At 45.7% G+C, this 20,314-nt stretch overlaps 1 protein-coding gene across 1 annotated transcript; it reads left to right on the plus strand.

Annotated features, from left to right (window-relative positions):
• The first annotated feature begins 1,298 nt into the window (after positions 1-1,298).
• Positions 1,299-19,373, plus strand: PLA1A (phospholipase A1 member A). The gene is made up of 11 exons (XM_026850764.1): positions 1,299-1,395; positions 3,169-3,370; positions 5,154-5,331; positions 6,824-6,932; positions 10,324-10,425; positions 11,299-11,388; positions 12,263-12,430; positions 13,468-13,557; positions 13,913-14,021; positions 17,452-17,616; positions 18,951-19,373. Exons 1-11 carry the CDS (start codon positions 1,323-1,325, stop codon positions 19,033-19,035), a joined length of 1,371 nt encoding a protein of 456 aa, XP_026706565.1. The 5' UTR covers positions 1,299-1,322; the 3' UTR covers positions 19,036-19,373.
• Positions 19,374-20,314: the final 941 nt, after the last annotated feature.

Consider the following 20,314-nt stretch of genomic DNA (forward strand, 5'->3'; position numbering starts at 1 on the left):
CAACAATGAGCCAGCTTGATTGTGGGGCCAAGTTATTTCAGGATCAGAATGTATCTGTGCATGTGTCTCTGGGACGATGCAGATGGGGCAGGGCTTCAGTGGCCCTCCAGGCCAGGCAGATGATGTTGCCTAACTTCCCTGTGAGAACTGGCGAAATTTCTCTCAGGAGTGACTTGGAAATAAAAAAGATCTGCCTAAACCAGCCCCAAAGCCTTTGACTGGAGCAAACGTGTAAGGAAATGACTGCTATTGCCAATAAGTGTAAAGGAAAATATTGTCTGATGCTTTTGGAAAGGTCATTTGTCATCCTTCTGATCAGACTGGAAATAAAAATAAAGCAGCTGTAGAATAGTGCCTGAACAGGGAATGTTCCTTTGCTTGTTACCCTTCTTGCCATTTTGCACAGTCAAGGGCAAAGCTGCCTTTTTCTTCTGCAAGAAGGACCAACACACAGCAGTGAGACTGAGAAGAGAGGTGTACCCTTTCCTGAAAGTCTAACGCAGCCAAGGAGATTGTACAACCACCTCATGAATGTCGTGTGATGGACTCCTGGTTACACACTTGGTTGTGTGCTTATGTTTTTCTCCACCTGTTTACATCAAAGCAGTAAAGTTTTTTATTCAAAGATATGTTTGAAGTATTTGCATGCTTACAATGCTGGTGCATTTCTGAGATCATCTGTTTATTTCCTGTAGTAGCTGAAATGCAGTCTCCAAAGGAGGAGTGTCCTCACTCGAAGACATTTACAGTCTGAGCTTATTATGGTGATATGGCCACCAGTTACATTTTAGCCTGTCTTTCCCCTCACTTTTCAGAAGTAATCCATTGCTTTTCTTTCTTTTGGCAGTTAAGCAATTCTGACCAAAAGCAGAAACATAGGAAAGAGACAGCAATGCAATAGGAAAATACACAAATGCGAGGCTGGTATCAATCTTCCTGGCATGGACTTACTGCGAAGCCCTGTGACGAATCAGCCTCCTGACTCCTTAGGCAGAGTTTGGCAGACAGCTCTAGGTAGCAAGGATAAAGTGCTGTAACTCTGTCGCTTGCCGGGACTGCTTTCATTAGCTGATTTCTGAAGTGAGAAGTCTCCCTTGAGCAAAGGGAGGCAGGGAGGAAAGGGATAGTCATCATCTTTTTTTAACCAAAGAGTCACTGAAGCCCCCTGCTGACACAGCCTTTGGCTAATGGTCAAATAAGAGCAGAGGTAACCGCCCCTACACTTTTTTCCCAAAAGAGCACAGTTTGGTTGATCGTTAACGGAGTCAAGCTGATCAAGCAACCCACCACGGGCTGGTTTTCCCTGTACAAGACCGGGAAAGATGGTTGAGAATCCGAAGAGAAAGCCGCTCATTGTTCTCGCTGTCCTCTTGCTGCTCAGCTCAGCGCAAGCAGGTAAGAAAAAAATATGAGTGCTTGGCAAGGGATTGAAGGTTTTACATGGAAGGATCTGAATTCAATTCTCCCTAAACAACCTGTGTGTCAAGAGGTCCTTGCTATAACCTAGTTAGGTGCCAGGAGAAAGGGTAGTGCAAGAATGGTCTTTTCCTGTGCTTTGAATCAATCGGTCTCAGTGATTTAATTCCACTGACCTGATTTAAAAGAACAATCCAGGTTTATGCTGAAGTGTAAGGAAGCAGAAAAGGGACCACTTTCCCTCTGGCAGTGGCATCTCCTGCTATGAAAGCTCAGTAACTTTAAACTGCAGTAGCTGAGAGAAAATAAACAGACGCCACACTTCCATTTCTCTCTTAATTATACTGTCAATGAAACTGCTTTTGCGGTCATCACTACAGTCCCACGCCACCTGCAGCTTCACAGCAGTGCACCTCCTGCACTACCTTTACTGACAATCCCCCTTGTCTTACACCTTTTCTGACATGCACTGCGCTTGCACAGAACCTGCCCATGCAGGTTAAACTGGCTCGTGACCTGTGTTTTTTCCAAATTAATCCTAGAGAACATCTCTTTCTCTCTTGCCTTCAGTACACAGGAAGATCAAAATAAACAACAGTAAGGGACAGCCACGTCCCGCAAGGGGGAATCTGAACGTTGAATCTCATTCCTTTGTGCTGACCCTCATGCCGTGTTCTGCCTAGCTAATGTAAAGTATCTAAAAAATTTTCTTTATTTCTATTATATTGATGTGCAGATTCAAGGCTGTTTCGCTTCCTCCAGTCCAGAAAAGGGGAGGTGCATGCAACTATGCCAATTCACAAAGCAAGACTTTATAGGTCAGAAGGGATCATTTAATCAATTATTTGTCTTCCTGTTCATTGCAGGTCAATGAACTTCACCCCATTAGTCCTTCAGTAAATCCAACATCTTACCTTCAATAAGCCTTCCAAAATAACAGCCAGTCCTCTGAAATGACAAAAGATGGAGAATTCAGCTCTTCTGTGGGCAACCTAGCTATACATACTGCTAGCCATACATACTGCTAAACGCCCATGCTCGCTTCCTAGCCTAAATTTGCTCAGTTGCTTACTAGCTACAGGTTTGAGATTTTTTTTTTTCTGTCTAGATCAAAGTGCCTTTCAATAGCTGCCTTTTCCTTCCCATAAAGCATTTTCATCCAGTAAATGGATCAATGAGGAAATTATCATTGATGCATTTTGTCATAAACATTCTCATATTCTGTCATCAGCACTCTCATATTTATTTCTGGATTTTTGATACAATTGTCAATTAGACTTGTACCTTCTACTAAGCCTGCCAGAATTTGAATAGAAATATCCCCATTCAGTGGTGACTACATGTTGGCAACCATTTTTTTTTAAGATCTAATAACCAGCTCATAAATGTACTTTGTAGCTGGCATATGTGGCCCATTTGGAAAAAAACCCAAACAACAGAATGTCATTCACAGCTCAGTAAAACAAATCTCAGAAATTAAAGCTACCATGACATCCACAGTTGTCTTCCCCAGCCAGTTCTGGAATTCCATCAAAGGAGAGAAACACTACTTGATCAGTTAGTCTCCATAATAGGCTAATTTTAATTTATGTTCTATCCTTTTAATCTTTGTCAATAGAAGCAAGATTGCTGCCTTCATCTTCCTAATGAATTTGAATGAGGTTTGGTTTGGGTTTTTTTTGTTTTTGTTTTTTTTTTTTTTCATGGCACAGATGTAAACTAAACTATGCTATTCACTCCTTCTTGTTGCAGGGAATAGAGACATACTCCCAGGGCATCACTGCACTGACTTCCAGACAGCAAATTTCCTACGGGGCAGTAAACTTAAGGTCCAGTTTCTTCTGTTCACCTCCTCAAGCCCCAGCTGTGGGGAGCTGATTTTAGCTGATGATGGCATCAAGAATGGGAGCTTCAACAGCAGCCTGGAAACCAAGATCATAATCCATGGCTTCAGGTGAGAGAAAGAAGAACACTGTGACTAAGTTTTTACTGGTAAATTAAACACTGCTGGAGCACTCCCAAGCACTGTGTGGGGCTGCTACAAAAATCTCCTGCTCCTGTGACCTTAGTCTCCCCAGCAGAATGGCTGTGTGCAAAACACCTGATAAGGTCAGAGTCTGGAGTGCTCAGCCCCAAACTGGACCTGGGTGTTGTCTGGGAAGCTGTTGGTAGGCCACGGCCAGAGGCAGGGATTTTAAAGATCATCCAGTTCCACTCCCCCTGCCATGGGCAGGGACAACTTCCACTAGCCCAGGTTGCTCAAAGCCCCATCCAACCTGGCCTTGAAGACTGCCAGGGAGGGGGCAGCCACAGCCTCTCTGGGCAACCTGTGCCACTGTCTCACCACCCTCACAGGAAAGAATTTCTTCCTCATATTTAATCTAAACCTACACTCTTTCAGTTTAAAACCATTACCACTCATCCTATCCCTACACCCCCTGATAAAGAGTCCCTCCTCACCTTTCCTGTAGCCCCTTTAAGTACTGTGAGACTTCTTTAAGGTCTTCCCCGAGCCTTCTCTTCTCCAGGCTGAACACCCCCCAACTCTCTCAGCCTGTCCTCGCAGGGGAGGGGCTCCAGCCCCAATCATCTTCATGGCCTCCTCTGGACACACTTGAGCAGGTCCGTGTTCGTCTCCTGTTGGTGCCCCCAGAGCTGGACACAGCACTGCAGGGGGGGGTCTCATGAGAGCTGAGTAGAGGGGGAGAATCCCCTCCCTCAACCTGCTACCCACACTTTTCTGGATGCAGCCCAGGATGCAGCTGGTTTTCTGGGCTGTGAGTGCACACTGATGACTCAGAGAATTAAAATATTTATTTCTTTCTCATGCTCTCTCACTCTCTTGCTTGTTCTCTCACTCCTCCTTTACCTCTTTCCTTTTCTTTCCTTCAGTCAACCTTTTTATTTAAGAAGTCTTTTCTTCAAGATTCTTGACCCTTTAAATTGTTTTCTTGGAGCTCATGTCCTAATTTATCAACAGCGTGGATCAGTCAGCCATTTAGGAGCCCTGCCAGAGACATTATACTTCTATTCTTGAAACTGTAGGAATTTGAGCTGGGTTTTTTTAAGCTGTCACCATTCTGCAAGCTTATTTTACTGTGTCATTTTTCAGCCAGGTGTGACCATGTAACACTGTTTGTTTTGATGTGCAAAAGTCTGAATAGAGAGTGCCTAGAAGACCAGGATGAAACCACAAAAGATTTTGCAGGATCTTTTCAGAAAACCAGTTGTTGCCCTCATGTGACACAGCACACCTGTCACCAGGTGGTATCAGGGAAAATGGGTAGAACATAGCATCTCAGTTTTCCTTGAATTCTTGAGTATAGGGTTTTTTTCAGTTGTCTACAGATGAGGAAATGTAGCAGTGAAAGACTAGGTGATTTGACCAAGGACTTCCTGCCAGTTGGTAGCAGAGCAGGATCCAGGCATTTCTGGTCAGTTATCTTACTCCAGGTGGGATCTGTGGTGGCTACCTGAAGCAAGATTGAGATCTCAGCCTGAGCCCTGTAAATGTTATCTCATTCATTAAAATAGCTGTTTCCCTTCTGAATCAGACCATTTGTTATTACACCACTGCAAAGAAATGCCAGATGTGGGTGTTTAGCGCCAGAAAAAACTTTCACCAACTGTCTGAGAGCCACCTCTGATACATGTGAAACTCCAGCACCAGTGAACAACATGCTGGCACATGCACTGCTTTTTAAGACACCTGGCACTTGTTTTTGATGTCTCCACAGGGCTTTGGGTACCAAACCTTCGTGGATAGAAGGGCTTGTCCATGCCATACTGCACACAAGCCAGGTGAATGTGATCGCAGTGGACTGGGTTTATGGGTCTACAGGAGCCTATCCCTCTGCAGTGGAAAATGTCACACAGCTGGCCCTCGCCATCTCACAATTCATCAGCAAGCTCCTGGTAAGTGGTGGGGAACATGGCCGGAGTACATCATTTGTGCAAACAATTCAGAGAACTGCTCCCAGACTGATGTCTCCAGGATCTGGACAAGTGGGGTCTTTATTCCAGAGTGAGTGTTGTGTAGCACTGAAGAGATTTCTTCTTTCTCCTCTCTCTTAGTCCAGACTTGAGCATGCCACTGTTTTTCTTCTTTCTCTTGAGTTTTGAGATTTTTTTGAAAAAATCCCAGTGGTCAACTGCCTCTCCAGCCCGGGACAACCCTGAAGGTGGCTTGGGTTTTCTTAGGTCCGTGCTTCACTGGACAGTTGTCTTCTTCTGCCCAGAAATTTTGTTCAGGGACCCAGAGGGGGTGGGATTTGAGGCTATTTTATTTGCTATTTGCTCTGGGCTTCAGATATACTTCCCAGTAGCTGGAAATCCCCAGATGTGTCCCAGTTCATTCATGCACAGCACAGCTGAACAATACTTATGCGATGAGGATGATACATCTTTGCGTTAACCAGCTAGTGTAAACTCTCTGTGTAATGTTTGCATTGCAGACCCAGGCTGCAGGGCATAGGAGCTCCTGGGTACGCACCACATTGTGCGCAGTCACACATTTCTATCCAGAAATATGGCAACCCTTGGAATGCTGTGTCATTAGATGGAGAGGGATGGGGGCTGCAGTCAAAGGGGAGAGGACTGTCACCCCTCATTACTGATGACACAGTAAACAAATGACTGAGATGGACAGTGTTTCCACCACTCATTTTGTGTCTGTGTTGAGCTCTGGTCCAGCTACTTAAGGACTTTTTCTATCCAGCCTCTCCTGCAATACTACACCACAGAAGATTGTATTCTCTTCTCATAAGCCTTAGTACAGCTCCAGGATATGGCCTCATAGATTTAAAAGTCAGGATTTTTCATCTTGCCCCCATGCTCTCATGCAGCACGTTGTTTCCCGTTGTATGGTACTGCATCACACAGACCAGCCTGCAGGCAGCTGAATTCCCATGGATGGGGGCATCTCACATCAGGTTTACCTGGCTTTACCGGGCAGTTCAGCCCATAGATAAATCCCTAATCCCTGAAAATATAATCTTAAAATACTAATCAGGATGTTGGTACAATGGTGGTATGAAAGTGAAAAAAAAATTTTCCTCTGCTTTACTGACAAAACTATTCTTCACATGGTGAACGTGGGTCACTCAGCTTGAGAGAGGGAAATTCAGTCTGAAGCAAGCCATGGAAAGAGAAGCTACAGGCTGTGTAGTTATGAACAGGAACATCTGATTGACCTGGTTAGGGTTGGGTTTGCATCTGTGGACCTGAAGAAAGACTCTGAAAACCAGAAAGGGCAATACCCATCATTCCCACATCTATTTGGTTCTCTGTCATACACCTCAAAATCAGTCCTATATTAGAAGAGTTATAGAGCTGCTGTGTGGGCTGGGACAGGGTATTTCACCTTTCTGCTGCAGAAACATTAATTGGTATTATCATCAATCTGCAGGCCCTGGGAGTCTCAGGGACATCCATCCACATCATTGGAGTAAGCCTCGGTGCACACGTCGGGGGCCTGGTGGGGCACTTCCATGGTGGTCAGCTGGGACGGATAACAGGTATCATAAAACGGAGTCTTGGGTCCTCACCTGCCCTTCAAGGGAGAGAAGGAAAGAGCAAGAAAGGGAAGTCATCCATAGTGCTCTTTTAATTCCGCAAGGGCTCATTATATTCAAGTTTACAGGCTGCTTCTTAGCTTCAGGAGAGCCTCAGAATGCTTTTCCAGCCATCAGCCACCCCCACAATGCCAAAAGAATGCATGTATTTGCAAAAGGGTCCTTCTGCTTCTACTCCACTCTTCAAATTGCTGACAGTTTAAAAGAATACGAGGCCTTGTGTCTAATGAAAGCCCACAATACCCGTGTGCTTTGCTTCCACTTTATAGCATGTATACCTCTGTAGCTCTTAAAATGAAAGCCCACAATGCATGTCATTGTGGGGGAGCAACAAGAGTGAGCTGCTCTGTGGGAAAATGTGAGCTGAGAGCCAAGGAGACAGCAAGGTAGGCAGGGACAGTGGCATCACTGACGAGGGACACAAGTCCTACTGTATCAGGGCAAGTAGAACAGAGCAAGTCCAGTGACAGGAACCAGGGTCAGCCACAGCCGAGTGATCACCAGGCAAGTCTGTAGTGATGAGACAAGCCCAAAGTTGAGACAAGAAGTCAAGTTAGCAAGATAAAAGCAGGACCAGCAAGACACATGGCTGGACATGGCATCCCCAGGCACAGACCAAAGGCAAGAGCCTGAGCCAATGTTGGGAGGCACCAGATGAGGCTTCTTGCTGTTCTCTCCCACAAGTCAGCTGTTTTCACAGTAGACTGGTACAAGGCCACACAGTTGTACCAAATCAGAGCTGACCTTAAAAACAGAGAGCAGACTCCTGGGTGTGAGGAAGAGGTTGCAGTGGGGAAAATTACAGAGAAAGATGGTTAGAGGCTGATCATGGCATTTAGAGCTTTTGGGTTCACTCAGGGCCTGTCAGCTTTTCAGTATGGAGTCACAGAATGATTTAGGTAAGAAGGGACCTTTAGTCCACACACACACATACACACACACACACTCTCAAAGCAAGGCTGCCTTCTAAGTGAGATCAGGTTGTTGCAGGTCTGGTCAAGTTCTGGGAATCCTCAGGGATGGGGATTCCTTTTGAGAGGAGGGAAAATGCCACCAAGAAGGAGCAGACATAAAGGGTTCAGCAGAGTGATCACAGTTCCCAGCCTGCCTCCGCCCATGCTGGTCCGTTTCACAGAGGTATCCTTAAGGAGGGTCTCACTGTGCACTCAGAAGGGCAGTTCAGAGAAATGTTGGTTCACCTTTCACAATGTCACAGCTACCCACACTGCATGACACAGAGGCATTTCTTAACAGGAGCTGAGTTTCATGCCAGGCCCTTTTTTAAGCTGTGAATCAAAGTTTACATTAGGAGGGTCTTAGAGTAACCACTCTCCTGCACCAGGATTTTTGGAGCAGCAACATCTTCAAATGAGCAGAAGCAGAAATTTTCCCAGAAAACCATGGTAAGTAACTTCAGAGTCAGAGACTTTTCCCCTTTATGTTGTCCACATGTAATAAAAGCTCTGTAGGTTTCTTTATTCCATTATTTTTTAACTCTGCTAGAAGACAACCCTTTTTCTACACTCTTGATTGTCCTATGATTTCATAGGCACACTGGGCATTGCAAGCTCCAGCTGAGATTTAGGAGACTGAAGATAGGTGGAATTAGACCCAAGATACGTCTGATCTCATCTCTTGCCTCTTCACACACATGCATACACACAGAGAGGAATGTGATCTCAGAGCCATAGCTTGCTGAAGTGTTTTCAATGACCTAAAAAGAGCTGTGGGGCAAAACCAGAGTGAGTCTTGGAGATCAGAGCACAGACTTTATTTTTGTGAAGTGAGTTTCTTTGACCCATGCCTGTTCCTGTGGATATTTCCCTGTACAGGAACTGGAACGAACAGCCTGTATACAAAATTGCTAAAGAGCAATTTGTTTCAATACTTGCAGGGGAAATTAAAAAGGCTGAAGGAATTCAGCTGCATAGCTTCAGTGTGTAGTTTTCTTAGCTGCTGAGGATGTACATCTCAATGGAGTTTATGCTGCTTGTACTTTGAGGAGATAAGCATAGAGAATAGAGGATAGAAACGTGCTTGCCATGGAGCTGTGCTATAATTGGCTGCTGCTCGTATGTGGTGTTTCTTCCTTCTCAGGAATATATCAACCAATACTTTCCAGTATCTCTTAAAGCCTTTAACAAAAACTTGATCTGTAGAAGTGGGTGGGGAACCTCTCAGCTTTTTGTGTGTGTCAAGATTAAAAACATGGGAGAAAAAGCAGTAAATTCTTCTGACCACTTGTCTTACTATTAGCTTTTATTTGTAGAAAGAATAGGAAAGGATTTTTTTCCCTTGTTTTCCTTTTCCTCCTTCTGTAGAAGTGGGTGGGGAACCTCTCAGCTTTTTTTATGTGTCAAGATTAAAGAACACAGGAGAAAAATTAAAGCAGTAAATTCTTCTGACCACTTGTCCCATTATTAGATTTTATTTATAGAAAGAACAGGTATTTTTTTTCCTTCTCCTTTTCCTCCTTCTCTCCCCCCTCACAAATGCAGCCACATTAGTTTGTATATTGTTGATATTGCCTTCTCCATATGTCAGAATTAATGTGACTGAGTCCAAGGCAGTGAAACTGGCCAGCTCTGAGGCTAAGTGGCATGTCAAGCAGAGCTGCTTCTTAAACTATTGTTGTTGCTTGAGGAGTGAAAAACATCTTGTGAGATTACTTTTCCATGAAAACTGAACCGGATAAACCTCAGCCAGGACAACAACACAGAAAATTGTCTTTAATCTGTTCCTTGTTACTGCCAAGGATAATTTTCTGTATTTCTTTGACTACCTAGAGGGAGCAAGATTTAGGAAAAAATGTAGATGGCTGCTTAAGGACTCAATTGTATTTGTGGGGAGAGGGCTCAGAAGCCTCCTTGTTTTAAGGATGTTTGATGGTATCAAACCTTTGTAATGCTTGGACTGGCTAATGCCTGAGATGTTGAATCACCCAAGTGATGATCTCCAGTGACGTTTCTCAGACTGTAGTGCTAACACAGGCAGCAGTACAATTAGGAAAGGTGTTATAAGTTTGATTCTCTTTCACTGAAAATCCAAAAGATGCTGCACCCACCTTGTCAGACCTATTTGAAGCTCAGTCATGGCTTTACAGCCTAGAAACCTGAGGTACAAAACTGCTAAAGAAACAGTGGAGAACAAGGTAAGGAAGTTATGGTGGAAGTGAGCAGGGGCAGAAACCATTCTGGAGCATAATCAGTGAGACCTGGGAATAATTTATCACTTCTGCCTAGCAACATTGTTAAAATTTGGATAAAATAACTGGTCTAGAAATAAGAGAGGGGCTGAAGAGCACTTCTTATTAAGGCGTTTGATTTTGTTACAGGCCTGGATCCCGCAGGCCCTAAGTACACCAGAGCCAGCCCTGAGGAACGCCTGGATCCTGGGGATGCCCTCTTTGTGGAAGCCATTCATACTGATGCTGACAGTAAGCTGGCTTCCATCTTCTTCAGCTTGTGCTTCTATTCCTCCTGCTGTCATTACTGCTAAGGAATGTGTGTAGCTGATTGTGCCTTTTATGCCAGATTACCATGAGTTCCAGTTTACTCTGAGGATGTTTCTCGATTAGGTAGGCTTTAATGATTAACTTATTGGCAGGTATCCATATCCCAGAATACTTCACCACAGCAGGCAGCTAGAGATGAGACACAGGGAAATCTTCCAGCAAATATTGCTTCCCTAACCCTGCTACAGGAGGGTGAGTTTATGTAGAATCAGCTCGGTGTGGCTTTTACAGCCTGGAAAGAATTTACATATCTTACATTCCTTTTAACCACTTGACGTAAGAAGGGTGCCACTGCAAGTGCCTGTGGAAAGTTAAGAGTCAAACCAACAGCTGGTGCAACAGCAGAGTAACTTTTCTAGAGCACTTAGGGTCTAGGTAGGCAGAACATGTGCTAAAGAATAATGTGGTGCCTTTATGTCACACCTCTTGCCAGGAAATCACAAAAATCTCTACCAATGTATCTCTCAATCATGCCTCATAACCTCCCATTCAGGTTGTGGTCAGTTTTGTTCTCCTTTATACCAATTCAAGAACCTGAGTCACAGAAGAGGTAATTAAGCCACAGTTCCCAGTCATTATGATGGCAGGGCCTGGAGTACTCTCTTCTCCATGCAGCAAACCTGCACGATGCAGGTGTGTAGGAACAGGAAGTCTGTCCTTGCTGTCTCCAGCACTGGAGCTGGATCCAGCACTACTAATGTTCAACCAGTCATTGGGGCCTTTCAAACACCATGTAGGGGAATGCCTATAGAAGAGCCAAGCATAAGAATGAAGTGGCATTTCATCTTCTTTCAGATTTTGGGATCCGAATTCCTGTAGGCCACATCGATTATTTTGTCAATGGAGGTAAAGATCAGCCAGGATGCCCCCGATTCATCTCTGCAGGTGAGAACACTCTGTGGCCAAGAAAAGGGATCTCATGCCTGTGAAAAAGCTGTTTGGCAACCAGGTCCTGCTTCAGTCAGGGCAGACATCAAAATGGAACAACATGTACTTGTAAAGACACATGGCAGCAGAGATTCATGGCCCACATCTCCTCTCAGCAGTACAACAAGTAGCTGAAATTAAAATCACATACAGATCAAGTGTCTTGGCAGCACCCCTGTCAAGAGACAAGATTTTGGTGACATTTCTGTATGAGCCAAAACCCTACCATCAGTAGAGTTTGTATCAACAAAGAAAATATTTTTGCTAGAAAGGCTCTTAGGTACTACTAGCAAAAGCTTTTTGTTTCCATGTTGTAAGCTGTGTCTATACTTACATTGTACAACCACTGCCTTTTCCTTCTAGAGACTAGGCCTTTACACAGTAAATAGCGTGGATAAATGTTCGATTATGTTCTGGATGAGGCAGCTGCGTTGACGGTCACGTTACAGGGGACACCTCTGGTATCTCACTTCCCACAGCTGGGGTCCCAGTGCAGGTGGGAGTCACTGCACTGCTGTACCCCCTTGCAGAGAGCCTGGTGCCTTCATCGATGGTACACGGATGGAGACATGGCAGCCCTGTGGTCCCCCCACCTCTGGACGACTCAGTCTGGGAGATAACACTTCTACCTTCCTGCATAAACCCTCTTGCAGGGGGTCTGGGCTTGTAGTCACAGATGCTCTGCAAAGTTTTATTAAGGGTAATGGGATGGCTGTAGAATTAGTAACAGTGTTTCTTGATTCTCAGTTCCTGGCAAACATGCAAAAAGTCTGAAGCTGAGGGAAAGGCCGGCTCATGCCTGCTTTTCTCTGCATGCATTTTTTTCTTGCAGGCTATAAGTATCTGATCTGTGATCACATGAGGGCAGTACATCTCTATATCAGTGCCTTGAAACATCCCTGTCCGATCCTGGCGTTCCCCTGTGCAAGTCATCAAGATTTTTTAAACGGTCATTGCCTGGACTGTGTTGACCCCTTCCTGTTCTCCTGTCCTAGAATAGGTACAGTACCAGCACAAGACCTTCCTGGAGCAGATGACAATACATTCCTGATGGGTATGGGTCCAGATATCTCTAAGCAGGATTTGTTTAGGATTTCCTTTGGGATAGTGAGAAGCTGTTCTGTTTTCAGGTTTCTGTAGAGACACTCTAACAGGTCATATATTGCCCAAGGTAGAGCACCAACATCTTGAACAATTCTGATTTTTAAACATTTCATAGATCCCACAAATGAGTTGAAAGGGAGTCTCCAGAATCACCTACCTAACAAATGGGCAATTAGCTCAAAAAGTGTCTTGCTTAGAGAAGCAGATGGATATTTTAGCCCAAGCCTGGAGCCCCATTTGTCTAAAAATCACTCACTGTTGCTGTGTCACCTCCTTCTCATAAATTCCTGCTATGGCCACCCCAGAGATGAACTCTCTGGAATGGGAGAAGGTGGTAGTTGCCTCTTTTAGGCTTTTGAAACTGGGCTGTGGTATGAGGAGAGGAAGTGTCCTCGGGTGCTATTTGCAGTCTGGTACCAGAGGAACATAAGAAGAGGCCTCTTCTGGTATAGGTGCTCTCAGACCAGCCACCCCTTCCCCAAACTCACCAAGCTACATCACCAGTTAGTCACTGATGCGGGTGCCTCAAGTTATGGTGGTCTTCTCACTTGATCCAGAAATCCAGTTTCCCAGCACCTTGTGTTTGCATTGTCATTTACATTTGCACTACATAGTCTTTAGTCCTGCTTGTTTTGCACAGGTGCGACTGATGATACCATTTGTTAGCAGAGGAATGAAACAAAACCACTGAGAGGTACTCTGCTGCTGATGGATTACCTGGGGTAGCCAGAGTAGGTTTTCTAGGGGGATGTTAACCTGTCAAACAGATACCACAAACCTGTGCCTCCTCCGATTTGCACTGGTACAAACAAAGGGTCTGACCTCTGAGACAGTGAAGTTGGGCAGGGTGAGAGAAGGTGAACTGGGACCGATTATATTTCTGTTCTGGGTCATTCATGGCTTTCCTTGCACTGGCTTAATTTCCTCCTGCAGGCCTGCTGGAGCAGGCAGGCGTCAACATGAGAAAGCTGCCCAAGGAAGTGAAAGTTTATTTAATGACCAGTCCCTCAGCTCCATTCTGTGGTAAGTAGCAATGAGAAAAAATGAGTCAGAAGGGGGTTGACCAAATGAGCAATAACCCTGCACATTGCCCCTATAAAGCCCTTACCAATGGGTTTATTAGTGTGGGCACAGTCCTGGATTAAGACAGCCCCATGGCTTCAGGACTAAAGGGTCGTGAAAATGCCTGTGTGTTTACATTGGGCTATGCAGACCTGCCCACTGTGCCTCTCATACCACAGAGACTAGTTTCTTTCTTATGTCTGTTTGCTTTCTGCTGGTGGGCCCAGGGAATGAGTGCTAGAGGCTTTCTTTTGGCTGGGGCAGGTCCAAATGATAGTCCCTGCCCTCACTCCCATATACTTTGCTTCTTGCTCAGTCCATCACAGCCTGGTTGAGTTCCACTTGAAGAAGAAAAGAAACATAGTCACCAGCATTGAGATCACTTTCTGCAGCAACAGCACCAAGGACACAACGAAGATCACCATGTGAGTGACAGTGCGTGCTTCTGGCCTGTTTTATCCCAGCTCTGTGTGTAAGGTTGTTTATACCAGTTCAGGAAAGGCACAACAATAGCATATCTCCTTGAGTGCAGGCACTGTGTGATGAACCACAACCTTCCTTCTTGAGTCCCTCTGCATTACACCAAAAATCAGGCATGTGCTACCATTACTCGGTAACCCTGGCTAGGTCCAACTCTTCCCTGAGTGCACAGAGCAGTAGGTATATTCTGGAATCCCCAAATCTGCATAATTTTGTGTTGCTACACTGGTTCCTTTTTTACACCATACCCTTGCCTGGTGCCAATTCAAACCGCAGTCACTGTCAGATAGTTATCAGCTCTACTCTGCCAGAAGGAGATGGCTACAGCAAGGCCCCATCCACCAGAGGTTCCAGACTGATGAACTTGGTGGCTTAGACATTTCTCTTGATGCCCAATAGGACAGCAGTTGCAAAGAGGAGATGAGTGCATCTCTGAGCAGTCAGAAGTGTGTTCAGCGGCTTGTTGCCTCTGTAGTAATGCAGCAAAGTACACAGCCTCACACTGTAGGGAAAAGGCCAGGGGGCCAGGGACCAACACCACATGTGTAGACAGACAGATCTCTCTCAAAAGCACCACCCTTCTCCAAACCATATCTGAATTAAGATATCAGACTCCTGTTCCACAGCCCTTGCCACAGGGGGATCTCTACACCACAGAGAAGTTCCCCAGAAGTCTTCCTCACTTCTTCCTACTCTTTCCTGCCCACTGCTGTGGGCTGGGAACCGCAATGTAGATGTCATCTAGCACGCTGCTGGCTGCCTCCAGAAGCAGGAAAATAGTCTGCTAAAGAGCTCCAGCCAGCTCTCCCTGGATTGGAGGGGTTCCGGTGCTGGCACCCGCACCATCCTGACTGGTAAGCCAAAACATTGTGACCTGAAGCTAATTGTGTTGCTGGTTCAGTGCGGGGCACCAGGAGGTAGGGGTGAGAACCAGGGAAGGGGAAGTCACGCTCTAGGCTGCTCTCCAGTGTGACATAGTTGCTTGGTCACAGATTTCCAGCCGGGCACTGCAGTTGGAGTTTGTACTCCAGCCTGGTGGGGTTCAGCCTGCTCAACCCCTCTCCAACTTGGAAACCAAATCTGCCTTTTCCTAAGATGCAGGAAGGAGGGAATAGTAACACCCAGATCAAGTCAGGATCCTTGATGCATGCAGCATCAGACATGCAGCACTTCATTTTGCAGTTGTCTGACACAGGGCTTGTGAGGTGCCCAGCAGGAGGCAAGTGAGCACCGGAGAGAAAGGCTGCCTGGGGAAGCAAGACAGGCAGGCAATCCCGAGGCTTTACTGTACCCTCAAGCTTTAATCAGACAGTAGAGTTTTAGCACTGTAAGATATCCTGAGATATCCTTACCCTGGGAGAACAGCAGCTGTTGTTTCATTTAAATGCCTTCCTAAGAAGCACAAGGCTAAATAGAAAAATTTTCTTATGGCAATAAACCTACACATTTTTTGAGTATAAAATTGAAGATATCCCTTTTAATTCCCACAGTAGCAGAGAAACTTCCCCACTCTAGGCAACACTCAGTTCTCCAGTGCTGTCAAGCTCAGAGTGTCCAACAGGCATCTAAACATAGATTCTCACATCACAGTTCAGACACTGACGGATCACAGACTTATTTCAGGTGATCTGACACACGTGTCACCCTGCAGCTCCCCAGAAGTGCAGAGGGACTTGGGAGTGTTCATCCAGTCTCATACCTTTAGCGAGTGACTCACGTGGTTGTGTCTTGCCTCATCTTGTCCTTCTCTTCTCCTCGCCTCTCCCAAACATCAATTCCAATCTCACTCCTTGGAATGACCCACACAGTGATCAGAGTGTCCCAAAAGACATGTCCCCAAGCCCCATGGCTGCTGTGGGGCTGACAGAGTAAGGAGCTTGTTACACAGCACACTTCCCAGCTGCACTGCCACTGCTTACACATCACATAACATCATCCCCCATATCCAAGAAAACATACTTCTGAAGACATCCAAGAGTCCTACATCCATCCAAAGCTTGTAGAGTTGGACCAAACGTCAGTCCCAAGAGTGACTTTCTTTGACCTGCTTAACCTTGGACCTTGTGTTCCTTGGTCCTCAGGCAGGGCTGGATCCTGCCCATGGACAGTATGCAGTAGAGAGATGGCCTCCCCTCTGTTTGTTTTCCATTTGCTATCCATTATTCACCTTTATAACCACAATTTCACTATGCTCGCTGGTTTTGGCAGCTTCAAGCCACAGTCAGAAAAACATCCAGCATCTACCACTGCAGTCTAAGGGAGGGACTGGATGTACTGGTCGGGGTTGGCCAGTCTGACCTAGGGGGATGCTGAGTGCAGCTGTCAGCCTGCTGCCAGGAGCTACTTTAGTTAGCAGAATTGTAGGCTCTTCCTTCTGTCACCTCTCCCCTTTCCCTACCATCACATTGCTGATCAGGCTGTCGCCCAGGTGCTTCTGAGATTGTGCTGAGTCAGCTACACACATACTCTTCATGAGTACAAGGAAATCGATGATCTCCAGGCTCTTAGAGGTGCCAAGTAGCTCAAGCATAGGAAGGCCCATTGGATGGACTCCACAGGTGGCCCACCTATGTAAATTGGCTGGGCAGCACTCGACCGGCTGGGCTCTGATCCCTGGCTGTTTACCAAACCTCTGGAATTTCTCAGTTCATGTTATCTGGGTAAGAGCATAGGGACAGACAAACATTCCTCTATCCAAGCATCCCACCTTCAACGCAGTCAAAAGCAAATACCTAGAGAAGAGTATAAAAAATGGCAGTGTAAGCATGTAGCAATACTTGCCCAAATAGATTCCCAGTGTCTGACTGGGATCTCAGGGACTTTTAGAGACAAAGGTGAAGTCTTTGTCCTTATTAACTTTTGTCTCCCACAAACTTGTCCAGTCCACCTCCCATGACTTGTACAGTCATGTAAGCTTTCCACAGCATCCCACAGCAAGGATTTTAACAGCTTAAAAAGAAAGGTGCTCTGTGCAGTGTTCCATCTTTTTTTTTTTTTGATCTTGCTACCTCTTAGCTTTCTTTGATGACCCCTTGTTCGTGTACTGGAAGAAATGGTGAACAACCGATCCCTATCCATGCCATTCATGATTTCATAGATGCTGAGCTTATCTACCACTTACCTCTCCGTACCAATCCTGGCAGTGTTCAATCTATACACAATAGCAAGATTTGTTGTGTGATGGAAGGAAGGATATTCATGCAGAAATATCCCAGTAAGACTCTCATGCAATGCCCTGTTTTGACTCACTCCATTTTGTTATGTGAAGGTTTCACAATACTCCAGGTTCTCCCCGTGTTTCAGCACATCTGCATAGGGCTTGCATCTGCAGGTTGATGGAATGTTCTCCCCCACATCTCTCACCCTGCCTTGCAGACCTAAGCACCAGGAAGTGGGCAAACGGCTGCTGGCCCACAGGGTTCCCCTCTGCCGTATAAACAGCGTGACACTGAAGTACCTCCCCAAGGATCACTTTTGGAGGAAGGATGAATCATCCATTGTCGGCATGTTCTGTGCAGCCCCACTGCCTCTTGATAGCAAGTAAGTCACAAGAATATCTTACAGGGATCCAGTAAGCCTGTGGATGCAGCCTGTGGTTTGAAAGAACACTTTCTCCTGTTTAGATAAACATGTAAAGAGGTCTCTCCCATCACCTCTATGTCCCTGTGTAAATTATTTTCTACCTGTGAGAAAGAAAATCTACCAAGGTAGTTCTTTAGGAGTTTTCTACAATACTCCCTCCAGGATAAAAGCATTGTGCCATGGAAGGAAAATGGCTGCAACTCACATCACCTTAGAGATGCTTAAGTCGCAAACCATGGCAAAAGCTTGTACTAACTTGAATATATTCCTTTTGCCCTAGCTTGCTCTCTCCATCTTGCCCCTGTCTACAACGTGCCTCCATCTGCAACATGACAGATAAACATTTTTCAGGATGAGACAACAGAAGACTAGTAGTATATTTCTGCATCTTATACTGCACAGGATTATAAAGCACTAAGGCTAAAGACAACCATTTTGGCATTTCTAGGCCAGGCTTTGTAGACTGTATGTCTTCAGCCATAATAACCTTACCCAGAGTAGAAGCAGCCAAGTCCTCCTCACCCTGAGAGAGATAATGGTCTTCTCCATAATCCATAAGTATTCTTGCCAGGAGTTTTGCAGATCTAAGGTTCTTGCAGGCAGGATAAAATGGCTGGGTCTATACTGACATACTAAACTCTGTCTAAATTGCTTTTGAGCTGACTCTTATGCTGGCTCCAGGCTGAAGCAAGCTAGTGGGTACTCCAAAACAGGGAAAACCAGAAGGCAAACTGGGCTCACATTCAAATTCTGTTCTGATGGGCAGTAAGGAGCACAAGGGCAGTAAAAGTATATCCAGTAGGCCCAAATGGGGGAAGAAAAAAGAGGCATTCCTATGTAAATACCAGGCACTCCCTTGAGCATAAGGACTATTACTGACTAGCATGTTTTGCAGAGCCAAGCACTCCGAAGTTGGGATGTGGATGTGCACATACATGGCTTTTCATCACTTAGGAATGGGACAGCATGGCCCATCGCCTTAAAGGTGTGCTAACCTGCATCCCTGGAAGCACTGGGCTTGGCTGTGATGGAGGTAGAAAGCTGTAGAGTTGCACAAGTTATCACTAAACTGGGAGCACTCAGAGCCGCAATGGTACTGCTAGGAGAGAGCAGTGGGAAGGTGAAGGACACAACCCCACATCCACCCCTCCAGCCAATTCACCTCTGCCAGGGCACAGCACCCTGTTCGTGATGCCAAGGGCTTGTCCACCAGCAGCTCACTTGCCTCTGTGTTAGGAGAGCAGCATCCACCTCCTAATGCCCAGCCTGACTTCGCTCTGCTCTTCCCACAGCAGGACAATGTCATGCCTGCCCTGGAACCTCACCCTCCCTGGCAACACAGACATCTCCTATGAGCTGCCCGCCGCTTGTGCCTAGCACTGCCTTTGGAGCACACAGGCATGCCCAAATCCAGAAAGGAGCCTTAAACTTATTCCTGCTCTCTGCTCACAGATTATAATTTCACCATAAAACTGGATGGGTTGTTTACTTCCTGCATTAGGGACAGGATGTCAAGGAAAAGAAGTGTGCGGCAGATCGGTGAGTACCAGGTTGACTGGTTACACCAAGATGTCTCTGTTAAAAGACTGGATTGGGACTTTTATCTCACGGGTTTTGCACCCAGCTCTGAGACAGGCAAGTAATTTAATCTCAAGACTTGGATGTTTATGAAAGAAGGAAGAGATAATATCACTCTTCCTACAATCAGCAGTATTGGGACGATTAATTTGTGTTTTATATTAAAGTATCTTTATATCTTTATGTGAAAGGTGAGAGGTATTATTTTTCCTCAGCAAGGGGATATGGTGTGGTTCATGTTTGGCACAGGAAGGGGTCATTCTTAGCAAGCTCTCCCATGGCAAACTCACTAGTCCCATCAACAAGACACTTTCAGAGTGAGACCCTACTGATTTCATGTTAGCACTCCTGCGAAGTAATCAGAATGGATCTCTTTCCCTGATAGTCCTGGAGCAGGTCTTCCAGCTGTTGGCTTGTTCTCTCTGAAGCTCACGTACGAAGCAAAACAGACACCAGGAGCTCAGCACTGCTCTTGCGTCCAATTTTGCACGACTTTGACCAACTGCCCAGAACAGAAGGTAGTAAGAGGAGGACAGAGTTGTAGCTGCAGGGCCACCTAACAAAAATTAGTCCCAGGAACTCAGCACAGCTTTTCAGACCTGAAAAAGTAGCTGAGGTCTGGAAAGAATAGGTGTAAGATTACAATATGAGGTGCACATACATAGAATCAGGCCTCACCCAGATGCAGCTTTTCCACCACTTTGATGCATATGCAAATTAGAGAGGAGACGAGTCTTTCGTCACTTCTGCTCACAAACCACATCTTCTGTGGACCATTTTCTCTGGTTCCCTGAACTGGCTTCACTGGGCGATAAAGAAGTGCACTAGGAACATCATTGTCAGGAGAGAGGGGCTTGCTAAAGGCATCTCTGCCACGAAGAAGCCTGTCATTCAGCATGAGCTGTCACTACTGTCCACCAGACAGTGTCACTGCAGAGCCAGCTCCTGCTTTCAGCTCATATCCAAGCTTTTGGGCCCTGCCATGTGGCTGTTTGGATGACCAGCTAACAAACACCATCTCCACCATACGCTAGGGAGGGGGTTAAAGATGAGTCTGACAACCTGACAGAGATCCAGG

The sequence above is a fragment of the Athene cunicularia genome (genome assembly GCF_003259725.1).
Source record: "Athene cunicularia isolate RWA chromosome 1 unlocalized genomic scaffold, athCun1 chr1_part1, whole genome shotgun sequence".
Classification (NCBI taxonomy): Eukaryota; Metazoa; Chordata; class Aves; order Strigiformes; family Strigidae; genus Athene; species Athene cunicularia.

Coding starts and splice junctions, on each gene's coding strand:
- PLA1A (XM_026850764.1), top strand. CDS start 1,323: ATGGTTGAGAATCCGAAGAGAAAGCCGCTCATTGTTCTCGCTGTCCTC. Junction 1,396..3,168: donor GCTCAGCTCAGCGCAAGCAG/GTAAGAAAAAAA, acceptor TTCTTGTTGCAG/GGAATAGAGACATACTCCCA. Junction 12,431..13,467: donor GTTCTCCTGTCCTAGAATAG/GTACAGTACCAG, acceptor TTCCTCCTGCAG/GCCTGCTGGAGCAGGCAGGC.